This window comes from Notamacropus eugenii, chromosome 2 (genome assembly GCF_028372415.1).
Source record: "Notamacropus eugenii isolate mMacEug1 chromosome 2, mMacEug1.pri_v2, whole genome shotgun sequence".
NCBI lineage: Eukaryota > Metazoa > Chordata > Mammalia > Diprotodontia > Macropodidae > Notamacropus > Notamacropus eugenii.
In genome coordinates, this window is record NC_092873.1 from 462,927,836 (window position 1) to 462,943,819 (window position 15,984).

At 40.6% G+C, this 15,984-nt stretch overlaps 1 protein-coding gene across 1 annotated transcript; it reads left to right on the plus strand.

The window, feature by feature from the left end:
• The first annotated feature begins 7,331 nt into the window (after positions 1 to 7,331).
• TEDDM1 (transmembrane epididymal protein 1) lies at positions 7,332 to 9,296 on the plus strand. The gene is made up of 2 exons (XM_072638609.1): positions 7,332 to 8,388; positions 9,161 to 9,296. Exon 1 carries the CDS (start codon positions 7,467 to 7,469, stop codon positions 8,361 to 8,363), a length of 897 nt encoding a protein of 298 aa, XP_072494710.1. The 5' UTR covers positions 7,332 to 7,466; the 3' UTR covers positions 8,364 to 8,388; positions 9,161 to 9,296.
• Positions 9,297 to 15,984: the final 6,688 nt, after the last annotated feature.

Here is a 15,984-nt window from a genome sequence, read left to right on the forward strand (position 1 = left end):
TTCAGGATCACATGAGACCTGGCATCTTCTCCTACTAATGAGAAGAGATCTTGAAATACAATAGTCCAAAATACAAAAGAGTCAGGCTTACAACAGAGAATTACTTAATCTGAAAAGTTGAGTATAATCCCAGACTTTTAAAGAAATAGAAGGACTTTCAAGCATTTCTGATGAAAAGATCAGAACTGAATAGGAACTTTGAAATACAAATACAAGAGTCAAGAAAAACCCAGAAAGTGAATTTATTTGAGCAGTTGGGAGGGATGATATGATAACAAAGTACTATTGTTCTAATGGGGGAGAAAGGCTAAGTGTCTTTTCAGAACCTTAGCATCCTTAAAGGACACTAAAGGGGTTAAATTAGAAAAATAAAAGAGAATAGGGGGCTAGATTGGGTCTGTTCTGGGGCTTTTAGAAGGGGAAAGAAAATGGAGGTTAAAGGAATAAGCCAGTATAGAAAGGAAGAAGGGAAAAGAACGGGTTATTTCTCATCACTAAAGTGTGTGAAACATAGAGTACACAAACATGGCAGAAGAGGTGGAGGGTACAGGCAGCAGATGAAACTCACTCATCTGAAATGGGTAAAAGAGTGTTGAACACTCAGAGAGTTTAGTGCAGAAATATATCAAACTTGTCAGGGAAAAGAGCAGTGATATGGATAGAGTCAGTTAAGAGGGAAGGTCATGTTGGGGAGGGAATAGTCGCAACTGAAACAAACTTTTATCCTGAAGAGTGAGTTAAAAGAAAAAAGATGAAAAGCAAAGAACTAGACTCTAAGAGGGTGACTGCCCACCAACTGAGGAATACTTGAAAAAATTGTGGTATATGAATTTAATTGAATTTTATTGCATTGTAAGAAATGGCAAAAGAGATTATTTCAGAAAATTCTGGGTAGAATGAACCGATGGAGATTAATGTCAATAGAATCAGGAGAACAATTTATATTAGGGTAACAAGAATATAAAAAGAAATAGCTTTGAAAGACTTAAGAATTCTGACCAATGCAGTGATGAATGATGTTTCCAGAGGACTTATGCTTAAGCATATGGAGTCAAGGTACGGAAAAAGACACAAAATTTTTGGCATGACCGATGATTAATTATGCCTAATTGTTGCAATAATTGTTTATCTTCCTGTTTTTTAATTGGGGATAGGATAAGGAGGGAGAGTTAACAGTAGTAATGCAAAAAAGAAAGGACCATGGAAATATTTTTTAACTGCACAAAAGACAACAATTGTGGTATATGAATTTAATTTAATATCATTGCGCTATAGGAAATGACAAAATGGATTATTTCAGAAAATCACAATACACAAAAGTGCATTGTAAAAAAATGCACAAAAGAATGGAAGGATTTTCAGAAGGAAGCACAGGCAAACATTTTCGAAAGTAATGTGGAATTATTTTTTAAGTGAATGATATAAATGGAAATTCACAGTTTCATATATGATACTTTTCCTATATTTTGCTGTACATATGAAAACATTCTTTCTTTGGTATTTAAGTTGAGAATAAAAAATAAATTTTTAAAAAAGATGAGATATGGTGGTACTGGTAATATGGTAAAACTGGTGATATGTGTTTTCCCATTGCTTGAACCCCAGATTACAATAATTATTAACAAAGTGGGTCAATACTGGATGGGTCCATAAAGTTATTTTGTGGGAGGTGCTTTACAAATCCCCTTATAACACCTTGGGTTCTCTTTAGTAGCACCCTCATTTAATATACTTTAAAGCCTAGTCTTGGTGAAGAATGAAAGAGAATTTTGAGGTATTTTATTTTTTGCTGATACCGATGAAATCTGCTCACAGATTTCAAGACGGCAGTAAATTCTGAAGTGCCTTTACAAAGTTTCATTCCATGTCAATCTCCTATAGTTGTGTTGATGGTTCTAGACATCTTTCTGGAGGTGACTCTGTCCAAACTGTCCTTGGCCTCCTCCAGAAAGCTTTTCCTGGTGAACTGAACTCAGAAATCCTATCCCTTCTCTGAAATCCTATGACATGGACAGTATTCAATCAACATTTCTCAAGCAGTTACTGTATGTAAGTCACTGTTCTAGGTACAGGATAACAAGATAAAAATAAAATAATCCCTGTTCTTACAAGGAATTTACATTCTTCAGGGGATACCCACCATGGCAACAGACAAGATAACACAAAACATGAAGAAAGTTAAAGTAATTTTAAGAGGGAGAGAAGACTTACAAACAGAAATATTAGGAATGATTTTGGGGAGGAAAGGGGAGAGTAGCACCTGAACTATGTTTTGAAGGAAGCTAGTGATTTTAATCCTATAAATCCTTCCTGGACAAATGAAGAAGGAATGCATTCTAGTAATAGGGGACCATTTGAGCAAAGGTACAGAGGCAATTACATACTGTCTTGTGATATTCTTTATTTTTTTACTCGTGAATTTTTATCCAACAAACTCAAATGTACACATCCTATGAGCAGGGATTGTGACATCTTTACAGTTTACATCGCCCATTGCATCTACAATATATAGTATGCACCCAATGACAATTTGTTGAATTCAGTTGGCTGGTGGTCTTAGATCAGACCTTCATTTCCTGAAAATTGCTCAGGAAATTATTTCAATTTGGCAAGAGTGTGCCATCAGACATGAGACCCTTTGAGAATGAACTGGGAGCTCACACCGAATGACTTTTGAAGGGCAAAGGGGCAGTTGACTTCATGTGGAGGAACCTCCCAGTTCTGCTCTATTTCATTGCTTTGAAGCTGCCTCTGTTGGTAATCATTCACCCTCTCTTGGCTTTCCCTCTCTGCTATTGCTGGGGATCTGATGGTTTGAGATGGGTGATCTCTATCTTCAAAGCCACAGGGTTAGGATAAGCATGCCTTATGGGAACAGCATGCATCATTGAGACTTTGCTAGGGGAGGAGGACACAAATATCCCTTGTGGAGACTCTTTATGGGGCCAGCTTGAATTTTATTCTGCCTCTGATGCCTTTCTGGCCATGGTGTGGATGTCCACTATCATTTCTGGGCTTTTCCTTCACCCACTATTGGCATCCTAGTCATATTAGCCACAAATAACTAGGCTGGCAGAGATGTGTGCTGGCTCTAGTAAAAATTAATGTAGCCAGAGAAAACTACAAAGACCTCTCTAAATTGATACAGAGTGAAGTCAGTAGAACCAAAAGAACATATACTATAACAACAGAATGTATACAATAACACTATAAAGAAAACACCTTTGAAAGAACTTGAGAAGTTTCATCAACCATGCTTCCAGAGGGCCAAAGATGAAGTACGATGCCCACCTTCTCAAGAGGTGCAACGAGACAGGCATTTTTGGACGTGAACAATGCAGAAATCTGCTTTGCTTAGCCACGCATATTTGCAATAAGGATTTTCCTTTTCCTTTTTCTGCCCAATGGGAGTGAGTGGGAGAGAAAAATCTTGTTTGTTCACTGAAAAAATTAATTAAAAAAATAAATATATGCATCCATATGTCTCCTCAGTCTGCCTGGTCAGAAGCAACAGAGTGGCCAAAACATACCCCTTTCTAGTTCAACATCTTGTCTATTTCAAGTGCCTGGCTACTCAGACTCTTGTTCAAGCACTGTCCCTAAGTTTATAGCTAGAAGAGTATGTTGCTGCTCTATACTAACTCCTTCCAAAGTTGCCTTCATCATCATTGCCACAATCCTTTTTCTCATTCTCATGATGTATCTCTCAAGAATGTGCCTTAAAGGCAAGGACTATTCCATTTTTGTCTTTGCATTGCAAAGAGCCTAGCACAATAAATACTTAATTGATTGGTTGATTATCCTAGGATATTTTGAAAAGAGAGATGGATCTGGAGTCAGAGGAACTATATCTGTGACTTTGGACAATTCACTTAACTTGGCCTCAGTTTCCCTATCTATAAAATAAGACTGTCCAAGAGGAATTCTAAGGTTCCTTCCAATTTTCTATCTATGATCCACCATCCTATCTCTCTTTGGTAGTAATAATCAATAATAATAATATCCAGCATTTATATAACCCTTCAAAGTTTGCAAAGTGCTTTACAAACAGTAACTCATTTTATCCTCCTTGTAGACAAAGACATGGAGGCAGAGAGATTGAGTGACTTGCATAGGGTCACACAGCTTGGAAGTATCTGAAGCAGGATTTGATCGCAGCTCTTCTTGATCCACCTTGCCTCCTAGCTTGCAATCTAGTGAATGCATAAGGTGAACACAGACATGTAAAATAAATATGTAAAGTTCCTAATCTGCATGGGGTGATGACTTATGTCCAAGGTTCTTTCACTATAACACCAGTGCCTTATTAAGAATCAAAGGGTCCGGGTTTAAAACCTGGCTCTTTCTTTTTCTAGCTTTGTGAACTTAGGCAAATCCACACCCATTCAGTTAATGTGTACTAAGTGCCTAGTATGTGCTAAGTGCTGGGGAACCCAAAATTAAAACCAACCTATCACTGGCCTCATGAAACTCCCATTTCACTAGGAGGATACGCTGTGTACAGAAACAAGTAAATAAAGACTAATTTTAGGAGCGTGGGAGCCCCAGAATGGAAGGTAGATGGGGAGAATCAGGGAAAGTCTTACCATAGGAGGCAGCCCCCAAGCTGACCTTTGAAGAAAACTGGGGATTCTCTGAGATGGTGAAGAGGATGTACATTACAAACATGGGGGAGGAGGAAAGAGGGGGTGTGGTCCTCAGTGAGGGTCATGATTCTAAGGTCTGAATAATTAGAAGGCTGGTGATACCCTAAAAAGAAACCATTAGCACAAAGGAGAGAATGGTTGTTTTAGGGAAATACAACAGGTTCTGTTTTAGATATGGTGAGTCTGAGATGCTAATGATACCTGCAGGTGGAGAGGTCCAACAGGGAATGTGGGACTGAGGCTTTACAGATAAGTAAACTGATGAATCAATGGCCCAATATTAGCCAGCTTGTACCTATCGGATATGAATTTCGAACCCTAATTCCAAGTACAGAACTCTATTTATTTATTCTATCAACCTTAGTCACGGTCTTATCCTTGGCCTGATCCATTCTTATATTTTTTTCCACTTTAGGCCTCTTGGGAACATGTACATGAAAGACAGAGAGGGGCAGGGAACCTGTGACCGTGAAACAAGTTGTAGCCAACTGGCCCACACAGGGACTGGACCTTTGACCTTAGCTTCATTCTAGGCAAATGTAATGATTCTGCCCATGGAGCTCTCAGAGCTCATCTGCCTTATTGGCTTGTTCCACACCCACCTTTTGTGTAGGGAAGACTCTGAAATATCCAAATATGGTAAATAAAGGTAAAGTGCTAATAGCAGTAGCTGGGACCGCAAAGCTGTGAAATCTGCCCTCCTTGGCTCAGAATTATTTGAGGCAGTAGGCTCTTTCCCCACCTCCCATCACCTGTTGTCTTTCTCCCCTCCCTCTGCTCCTGCAATGCCAACTACCTGAATTTACACTGTCTGTAGGATATGCAAAAGGACATTTTAAAGGATCATCTTAGCCATTCCCCTGCCTTCAAGCAGGACTTTAGCCAGAGAAAACAGGACCATAACTTCCGGATACCTTAGGAGCATGTTACAATGGAAAGATCACAACTATTGTAGTCAGGGGATTGCCACCTACAACATCTGTGACATGTGGGTATTCACTTAATTCTCTGATGTCTGAAGAACTTCAGTTTCCTTATCTGTAAAATGAAACAGTTGAACTTAATTAACTTCAAGGTTCTTTCCATCTTGGAAGGAAATAAGCATTTATTCAGTGCCTACTGTGAGCCTGACACTACGTGCTTTACAAAACTTACCTCGCTTGATCCTCACAACAACCCTGGGAGGTAGGTGCTATTATTACTCCCATTTTACAGTTGAGAAAATTGAGGCAGAGAGAGGCTAAGTGACTCACCCAAGTTCATATCATGTCACTTAAGTGTCTGCTGTCAGATTTGAACTTAACTCTTCCTGACTTGAGACTTAGCACTTTCTCCACTATTCCACGAATAACTAGCTTCCAAGGTCCCTTCCCATTCTATTATCTATGAAGTCCCTTCTAATGCCACAATAATCTTTCGATCTCTGACTGTCCTCTAGGTAAAAAACGTGATAACATCCAAAGCTGACCAACTTTCTGAGGTTAAGAAGTCTTTCTACCTATCTAACCCTGTTCCCTCCTAATGTTTCTCACCAAAAGTCAAATCTATACTAATCCATACTATACCCAGCTCCTGTCTAAAGACTACAACCATAGAACATCTTATAGCTGAAAGGGGCCATAATGATTGTCCAATCAAACCACCTCATTTTATCCCTTATCCTTTAAATATAAAATAAGGTTACTAAAGGCATGAATTTCTATTGGCAAATTTCTGGCACCTCTACCATGGGGGAAATTTTGGGGGTAATGTGGGAAGTAGGATCATAGATTGAAAGCATGGAAGCCACCTTTGAAGAGTTGTCCAACCTCTTCATTTTATAGATAAGGAAATGGAAACTAAGAGATGTAAGGTGATTTGTTCAGGATTTGAATACAGGTCCTCTGAAGCTAAATGCAAGTGCTCCTTTTACTTGGTGCTCATTAAATAGTGCCATGCAAGGAACAATGGGCAAAGTTGACTCTGAGAATACAAGGGTGTCAGTGCCCATGCCCAGGGAGAATTTATTGGGGCTCATCTTAAGACCACCCTCTTTGAAGGGCTGTTGAGTGGAAGAGGGATTATTCTTTCCCTGCTGAGTCCCACAGATAAGAATTTGGAGGGTGAAAGTTGCTAAGAGGCAGGGTAAGTTTGGTGTAAAGAAAAGTTGCCTAACAATGAGAGGGATTGGGGAGGGGGGCTTCAGAAGGGAGATGATTCCCCATCCTCGAAGGTCTCATGCAGAAGCTGAAGGATCGCTTGCCCAGTGCCTTCTGGAAGGAATGCTTGACCAATCAATAAATCAATAGCTATCTGTTAATTACAGTCAGATGTATAGGTGCGGTGAGGTGGCCAATGACATCCCTTCCTACTCTGAGATTCTATGGTTCTATGACTGCCATTTGTACACGTTAAAATACGCCTGTGCTACAGATAGTGTGGTTGCCCCCTCCCCAAGGAGCATTCACCTCATTCACCTCCCTTCCTCTTTTCTGTGGGTGGGGGAGCAGAGAACAGTGGGAAAAAAAAGTCCCAAGTGGAAGATGAAGTGAGTAAAAGACACTGAAGGGAGGTCACAGGATGGGGTACAAGGGTAGGGAGGCATTTCTTTCAGCGGCACTCGATGTTCTAGAGCACAGGGACAGAAAGACTAGCATAGCCCTGGGCTAAAACCTTAAGACTTTATCCACCCTGTATAAGCAGTTGGGGGGCAGGTTAAAGGTGGGAGTGGCCTGAAAAAAATAGCCAGATGGCTGTTCTTCCTCCATTCAGATCCTCTGACTCCTCTGGGTGAGTGGCCATATCTGAGCCCAGTTCTTCAGTCTTGGAAGCCTCCTGACCATGGGTGACTTTGGTGGTCATATCATCCCGGGCCTTGCTATCTTCATCTTTGGGATCTACCAAGGAGTGTTGACATCACTGGCACTGCTCAGGGACCAGTTTCCCCCAGACCTTCCCAGGAGCCAGAAGAGATGGGGCTGGCTGTGGCAGTTGCCCCTGGGTGGGCTGCTGAAGGTGCTGTTTGGCATAGCCTCATTCGTGCATGAGATCTCCAGCTTTCATGCCACCTTGATTGTGACTGACTACAATGACCCATATTTTAGCATCATATTCCCCACAGTGTGGCAGCATGTCACCATGTTCACTGTCTTCTTCTTGAGTGGACTTGTGGATCTGGTGAGCCAGGGCTGCCTGGCCAGGAGACGGCAGGGCCTGGAGGTGGGGGCTCAGGTCTTGGCAATACTCGTGCTGATCCCGCTGATGTCCTGTCACCTCTGGCATATGGAAGGACTGGAGAAACAAAGCCATATTCTTCTCCTGTTTTCCATCTCCCTGCTTGCCTTAGCGATGACCATGGAGCTCTGGGTTCCCAACCAACCGCAGCTTTGGCTAATCAAGACCTGGCTTATACTAGTGACGGGGACATGGTTGATGCATATGGCCTTCATACTCTTCTATCCACTCACTGCGCACGCATGGCATTACTATACCATAGAAAACATCATGTTCCTCACCACCTTCTTCTGCTGGCACCTAGTAGCAGATGCCTTGATTCTGGGGGTCATCTATATCTTCTCCACCCTCTGGCACCAGTACTGTGACCTGGCCCCAGACTTAAGTGGGAGCGATGAGGCTAAGTATCACTTGTGTCTTGTTGAATCTCCAGATGAGGAGCTACAAGAGGCAGAGTTGGAAGGTCATATCCAGAATACGTTCTTTTTGGAGAGCACACCTTAAGATCTAGAAACCTCAGGATCCAAGAGTAATTTGGGTTCCTCAGACTTCCCTCTTTTCCTGACTTCTCTTCACTCTGTGTGTTTCTCTCTTCCACTGATTCCCAAATAAAGGCAGCAATCCTTCCCATCTATCTATCCAACAGTTGTCTGTGGGTGGGGTGGGGGTGATGATGAGGGAGGAGAGGAGGGTGGAATGTAGGGAAGAAGGAAGCAGGATAAGGAGAGGGAACTATGGACATTTATGTTCTTCCTCCAAAAAGGGTTTCCCTAGATGTCTCTATTTTTTCCCCTGAGTTCAGGCCAGGCCATGCTTGCATGTCCACACCACATTCCAATTCCTGGGTCTTGCCCTTATTCTTTTCATAGAATACTCTAACTCCCCTTACTTCCCTCTACCAATCCATATCCGCCATGCTCTCCAGGTGAAAGTCATCCCCTCTAGGAATGCTTTTCTGATGAACTTCATTCTAAATTGTTACTCCTGCATCCTTACAATTGCTTCCTTTCTGGGTACATATTAGATCATAGGCTCAAGGGAAGGGACTCTCTGTTCACCAACAGCACCTTGTAGAATGTTCTACCCTCAGGAAGTGTTCAGCAGAGGCCTGTTAGCATTCTCCCATCTCCAGCTTTCCCTACCTAAAGAAAGTCTGTAGCACCCCCTCCCAGGGTTGTTGATGGATAGCACTGTCTCATGCCTTCATTCTACCTGTTCCTATCACAATTCCAAAGCTTGAATCAATTCTCAAAAAGGAGGCAAAGTTTATCTAAATGATCTTTGTTGGTGTTTGCTTCTAGAGTGTCATAAACCCTCTGATCCAGCTCTGTACCATCACTGAAACCTTCTTGATAAGGAAAGAAAGTGGAGAATGGAAAGGAAATGAAACTGAAATGACCCAAGACAAATCTACAGCACAATAAAATTGTTCTAGGCTCTCGCAAACGGTGTCTTTGTGCTCTCTGTCCTTAAATATCTGGGTTTGGGGTCAAATGAAGACTATGAATGGAATTCTCTCTAATTCTCCTAGTTATTTGTGCATTTCTGGCCAGGTTGCCTTCATTTTTCCATCTGTAAAATGGACCTAATAATTCTTCTCTGATTTTCCTTAGCATTGTTGTGAGAATCTTATGAAGTACTGAATGTAAAAGCAATTAAACTATTGACTCTGTCTCCTCAACCTCTACTTTCTCCTTGTGGAGTCTTCTCCTCCATTTGTTACCCCTCATGTTTCTGGGGTGATCAGATGTCCCAGGACCCCTCAAATCGATGCCTCAGCTGGATTTGTCTTTCTCAGAAGCCCCCTATGTTTTAAACTTTCCCCAACGGCCTCCCCTCTATCAAAATTCACTTCTCAATACTGGGAAGAATGCCGGAGAGGGAGTCAGAGGACCTGGGTTTGAATCCTACCGCTTCCTCCAACTACTTTGGGAAAGTGACTTCATCTCCCTGGGTCTCAGTTTCCTCATTTGTAAAATTAGGGAGTTGGATAAGATGACTTCTAATGTCTCTCCCAGCTCTTCTATGATCCTATCCATCAGTCATTAAACATTTATTAAACATCTGCTATGTGCTCAGAATTGTGTTAAGCACTAAAGATACGAATAAAAGCAAAGATCCATCCCCACCCTCTAGGAGCTCAGTCTAATGGGGGGCACAGCATGCAAGCAACTATGTGCAAGCCAGCTCTGTACAGGATAAATAGGAAATAATCACCAGAGGGAGGGCACCAGGATTAAGAAGGCTTGGGGAAATTTTCTGAAAAAAAGTGGGATTTTATTTGGAACATGAAGCGGGGGACAGCAAGATAAAATGCCTGGAGCCAAGAGATGAAATATTTTGCTTCAGGGACAGCAAGGAGGTCAGCAAGCAGCTAGGTGGCACAGTGGATGGGGTGCCTGCTCTGGAGTCAAGAAGACCTGAGTTCAGCTTGGTTCAAGGCATCCAATAGGCACCATTGGAGATTCTTTACTGGAGGTCAGCAGAAAAGTTAGGGCTGAATAAGTAGATTTGGAAATCATCAGATTCTCATCCTATCTCAGACTATTAGAGCTAATGCTTTCTACCAATCCATCACCACTATTGTGCTCTTGGCCTTTAAAGTATTCTCTCTTGAACAATACCCCTCTCTGTAGGATTATTTAGTCCATGATTGGAAAGGTCCTTAAAAACCTTCAGGTTCAAACCTCTCCATTTTGTAGATTTGAAAAATGAGGCCCAGAGAGATTATGTATGTTTCCTGAGGTCACTCAGGAAGTAGCAGCATCAGAATTGGAACCCAGTTCCTCTGACTTGAAATTTGATGTTCCTTCCATTGTTACACACATGCCAAGCTAAGGGTACTTCATGAGGGATTTCCTATACTCACAAAATCTCACCTCAAAGATTGATCAAATCTAGATAGGAAGAAAGAAAAATGATAGGTAGGTAGAGAAAGAGAAGGGAGTAAGCACTTATATAATACCCACTGTATACCAGCAGCTGTGCTAAGCACTTTTTATAAATGTTATCTTACGACAACCCTGGGAAGTAGCTGATGTTATCCCCATTTTACAGTGGAAGAAACTGAGGCGAGGTGAGATATCTAAGGTCATACTAGCTAGTAAGTGTCTGAGGTCATATTTGAACTCAGGTCTTCCAGCATTGACCACTAGCAATGTAAAATGCCCTGAGTTAGATAGCACTTCAAGGACACAGAAATGACCTCTACTAAAGCAGTTAGGAGTCTATCACTTAATAGATAAGTCTTAGTGAGTTTCTTGAAACTCAATCAATCCCCATTTATTAAGAACTCTCTGTATGCCAGGTTCAGTGCCCAATACATTTAATAAATGACCTCCAGGAACCCAAGTGATTTGGCCAGGGTTGCAAAGTTGATATTTGAATGCAGAGCTTTCTCATTCCAAATCCAGTACTAGTCACTCACCTACCTCCCTGTTGAATTTGTTCATTTAAATTGGAGCCTTGCAAAAGATGTGCATTTTCTATTCAATTCCACCAGGGGGTACTATCTTCACACTAGCCTGACCAGTCTTTCCATTCTTCATAAACAAGATGTGACCAACCCAGAGAAGTGGGGGATGGGGAGAAGGAGGCGAGCAGAAGGGAAAATCCACAGAGAAAGCCCTGGGCAGCTTTTCGGGAATATCCAGAAAGCATTCGATGGGGCTGTTTCCCATTAAACCTTGGGTTGCTCGTACGGAATTAACAGAGATTCAAAATCGTGGAATTCTTAGAAACAGGGAGAGGAAAAACCCATTTGGAATTTCCTTAGGGAAAAAAAGGAAAGCAAAGAAATACATCCAACTCCAGCTTTGTTTTTCAATATCCCCAAATTTCTGGTTTTCTAATGAGTTCTAAAAATGTTCAGGACAAGCAGGGATAATCAAACGAGATTTATATATTCATGTAGATGAGAGAAAAAAGTGATTTCATTAAGTGCCCATAAAAACTAGGGAAAATACTTTTTCTTAATCTCAGTAAAATTGTCATTGACAAATATTGGTGAACTTTATGCAAACTCTGCATGTGAACATTCAATGAGGCAATGATGAATAATACTATTCTAATACTATACTATGAGTCCTTGAATCTGTGTTTACAAAGAACTTTAGATATATTCCTAATGAATTCAGCACCTGGCAGAAGAGCCTTGCCAAATACTTGTGAACTGATTACCCCATTTTATCTTTATAACAACCTTCTGAACAGTCAATGAGCATTTATTAAGCACCTACTCTTTTCTAGGCACTATGCTAAATTCTGGGAAATTATCCATTTTACAGATGAGGAAACTGAGGAAAGCAGAGGTTAGGTGACTTGCCCAGGGTCACACAAGCTAGCAAATGTCTGAGGCAGAATTTATAAAAACAGTGTCTTCTTGACTTCAAGTCTAGCACTGTCTATTTATAGAATATTTAAAAGACTTGGCCTCTGTATTCAAGGAGTAGTCATCACAACGAAGGAGGAACCAAAATGACATTTCTGAAGTTGATGAATATTAACTTAATAGTTGTAAGAATCTAGGAAAATCATTTAAACCTCGGTTTTCGTGTTCGTTCATTTTTAAAATAGGGATAATGATGCTGCCCCTCCTCCCACCTCCTAGGGATGTAGCAGTGAAAACCTGGGAAGTTACTAAAAAAAAAATCTGGAAAATGGGCTTGATAAAGGCCTCCACCTCCTGGTGCTGTGAGGATTAAATGAGATAATATTTATCATAAACTTAGCACAGTTTCAGGCATTCCCTTCCCAAAAGTATCTACAAAATTTACATGTTGCTGGTTCCTTCTTTAGAACATAAGATTCCTAAGGGTAAGGGTAAAGTTTGTCTTTACTTATGTACCTCCCCTCCCCCAGCATTTAATGCAGTACTTAGCACTCAGTAAGTTCTTAATAAATGCCTTTGGTTAGATTATTTTATTAGATTAGAGCTTTACAATTAAGATCTTATTTGATCCTTGGGACAATGCGGGGGTGGTGCTATTATTATCCCTATTTTACTGCTAGGAAGTAAAGTGACTTGCTGAGGGCTACTTGGCTAGTAAACTTTTGGGGCAAGATTTGAACTCAGGTTTTCCTGACTCCAAGTCTCACAGTCTCTATCCATTGAGATACTTTAGAACTAGAAGGAATCTTAGATACTAAGTAGTACCAGCTCTTCATTTTATTTGTGAGGAAACTGAAGTACAAGGAGATTAATGAACTTAACTGCTTAAAGCAAAATGGCAGTGGAACCCAGCTGTTCACTCCAAATCCCCACTCTATATACTAGGCTAGGCAATCCCCAACAGATTTGATTACATTTTTTCCGTAGACTCCTCCCTCCTTCGTGACTGAGATGAGACTGATTTCTCCTTGCTTCTACATGTATTTTTATATTTGAAGAGGAATTTACACCTTTGAATTTCTCACTCTCCTTGGCTTGAAGATCATTTGCTCAGTAACCAAGCTATGACCTGTGTGCTTAAAATTGTGCTTCTTGTGCAAAGAAAGTAGAATCAGACCTCTGCTGAATTCTTCCATTCATTGTGTTCAAGGAAATATACTCCAATGGAACTCTATGGCTCTCATTTTAAAAATCGGTCAATTTAGAGGAAAGTCACTTTCCTAGAATTCAATGTATTGACTTTTGGGGAAGGAAGTAGGGTTGACTTCCAAAAAAAGAAAAGACCAGTTTACATTTGGGGGCAGCTGGGTGGGGTACAGTAGAAAGAGGTCTAGACCTGAAGACTCATATTTGTGAGTCTCAAAATCCTTCCTCAGACACTTAGCTATGTGACCCTGGGCAAGTCACTTAACCCTGTTTGCCTCAGTTTCCTCATCTGTAGAATGAGCTGGAGAAGGGAATAACAAAACACTCCAGCATCTTTGCCAAGAAAACCCCAAATGGAGTCATTAAGAGTCAGACATGACCGAACAAGTTCATATTTATATTTATACATTTGTATTCCTGAAATTGATTCTCTTTCATATTCCTCAGCCTTGGATTTGGTGCCTTTTTTTTTTTTTCTGGTAGTTAAATCTGTGTTTACATGGGCTTAAATGGGTTGCATTGGGTGCCCATAAAAGTCATTCGAATATAGAAAAAATGTTCTTAATGTAATTTGAAACTAAAGGGACCAGTATAGCAGGTTGTATGTTATAACTGAAAACTCTGTGCCTTTGAAAAATCCTCTCCAGCTCCAAATTCCTAGATCTCTCACAAAGCACAAAGGAGAAGTCACTAAATGTTACCTGTAATTTGCCTGGCATAACTAGGTCTCAGATAAAGAAGGTAAAGTGTTTGAAGTGGATGAACAGCCGGCCTCAGTCAAGAAGAGAGGGGTTAATGCTCAATTCTTCACATACTAACTGTGACCCTACAGAAGTCTTAACTTCAGTTTCCAGGATTGTAAGGTCATTTAACTTCTTAGTCCTACAGATAACTATGAAGGTGAGAGAGTTTTCTCAATAGGAACCTTCTACGAGGATGTAAACACAGGTTTAGAGAGGGAAGGGGAGGAAGGAAGGAAGGAAGGAAAGTTTTAACTGTATTTAACAGAGATGCAGTTGGAATCAGTGGATAAAAGACTGACTTTGGAGTCAGGCAAATCTGCATTCGAATCCTATCTCTATACTAAATGTTTGAGCCTGAGCAAGTCACCTAATGTCTTCCTGCTAAAGGCAATTAGCTTTCTAAAGCAAGAGTTCTAAACCTGGGGACTTTCTCACAGATTTCAGGAGGTCTGTGAACTAGTTTTTAGAAATATTTTGATAATTGCATTTTTTTTCCTACTCTCTTCTTTACTTTTTTGCTTTCCTTTCCTAGTTCTCTCCTTCCTGTCTTCCTTCATTTCCTGTCTTTCTACCTTCTTTCCTTTCTCTTCTTTTTAACTTCCTTCTTTCCTTCTTTTCCTTGCTTTCTTCCCCAGGGAGCTTGCCATTGGATCATAGACTATTAGAACCAGAAGGTCCCTTAAAGATGAGGTACTCCAGCCCCCTCCTTTTATAAATGAGAAAGCTGACACCCAGAAAGTTTGACTTGCCCAAGGCCACAGTAAGTAGCAGTAAAAACAGAGCTATATTTCAAACTCTGGTCTTTATGATTAGTGCACATGGGCAAGAGATCACCATTTCACAAACTCTTTTATTTCTTTATTAGATCTATTGTTTTGAGCTGTAACTGAAGCATCCCCAACTACAAAACTTACTCTCCCACTCCTCCAATTTGAATTATATTCTTACAAGCCATGTCCTTGCTAGAGCATAAAAGGGTCATACCCTTACATACTTCCTGCTTATCCCCCTCCCCCCCCCCATATTATAGAATCTTACAACCAATAGGATCAAAAAAGTAATTTAGCCTTTGGCAACTGGTGGCACAGTGGTTACAGCACTAGGCCTGGAATCAGGACCTGCTTTCAAATCTGACTTCTTGTAATAAGATATTTACCAACAGTGTAATCCTAGACAAGCCATTTAACCTCTGTTTTCCTCAGGTTCCTCAACTATAAAATGGAAATATTAATAGCACCTACTAACAGGGTTGTAATATTTGTAAAAAAAAAAAAAAGTATCTGGCACTTGGCAAGCACTATATAAATCCTTATTCATTTCCCCATTCCACCCCTACCTCCTTCATTTAGTCTAAAACTGTCACCTTGCAGAGGAAATGGACCCAGAAACTATGCCAAAGGCTATAAAACCCTGTATACCCTTTGACCTACCACTACCACTACTAGGTTTGTATTCCAAAAAAATTAAAAAGAAAAAAGACCTATATGTACAAAAATATTTATAGCAGCTCTTTTCTGGGGGAGCAAAGAAATAGAAATTGAGGGAATGTCCATCATCTGGGGAATGGTTGAAAACATTTCGGTGTGTGACTGTGATTCAACATTATTGTGAGAAATGATGAGCAGGATACTCTTAGAAAAACCTGAAAAGACTTACATGAGCTGATGCAAAGTGAAATGTATTGTGCACAAAGTAACAGCAATAATGTAAGATTATCAACTGTGAATGACCTAGCTATTTTCAGCAAGATAATTATCCAAAACAACTCTGAAAGATATAGGATGAAAAATGCTGTCCATCCCAAGAGAAAACTGATGGTATCTGAATACAGATTGAAGCACACTTT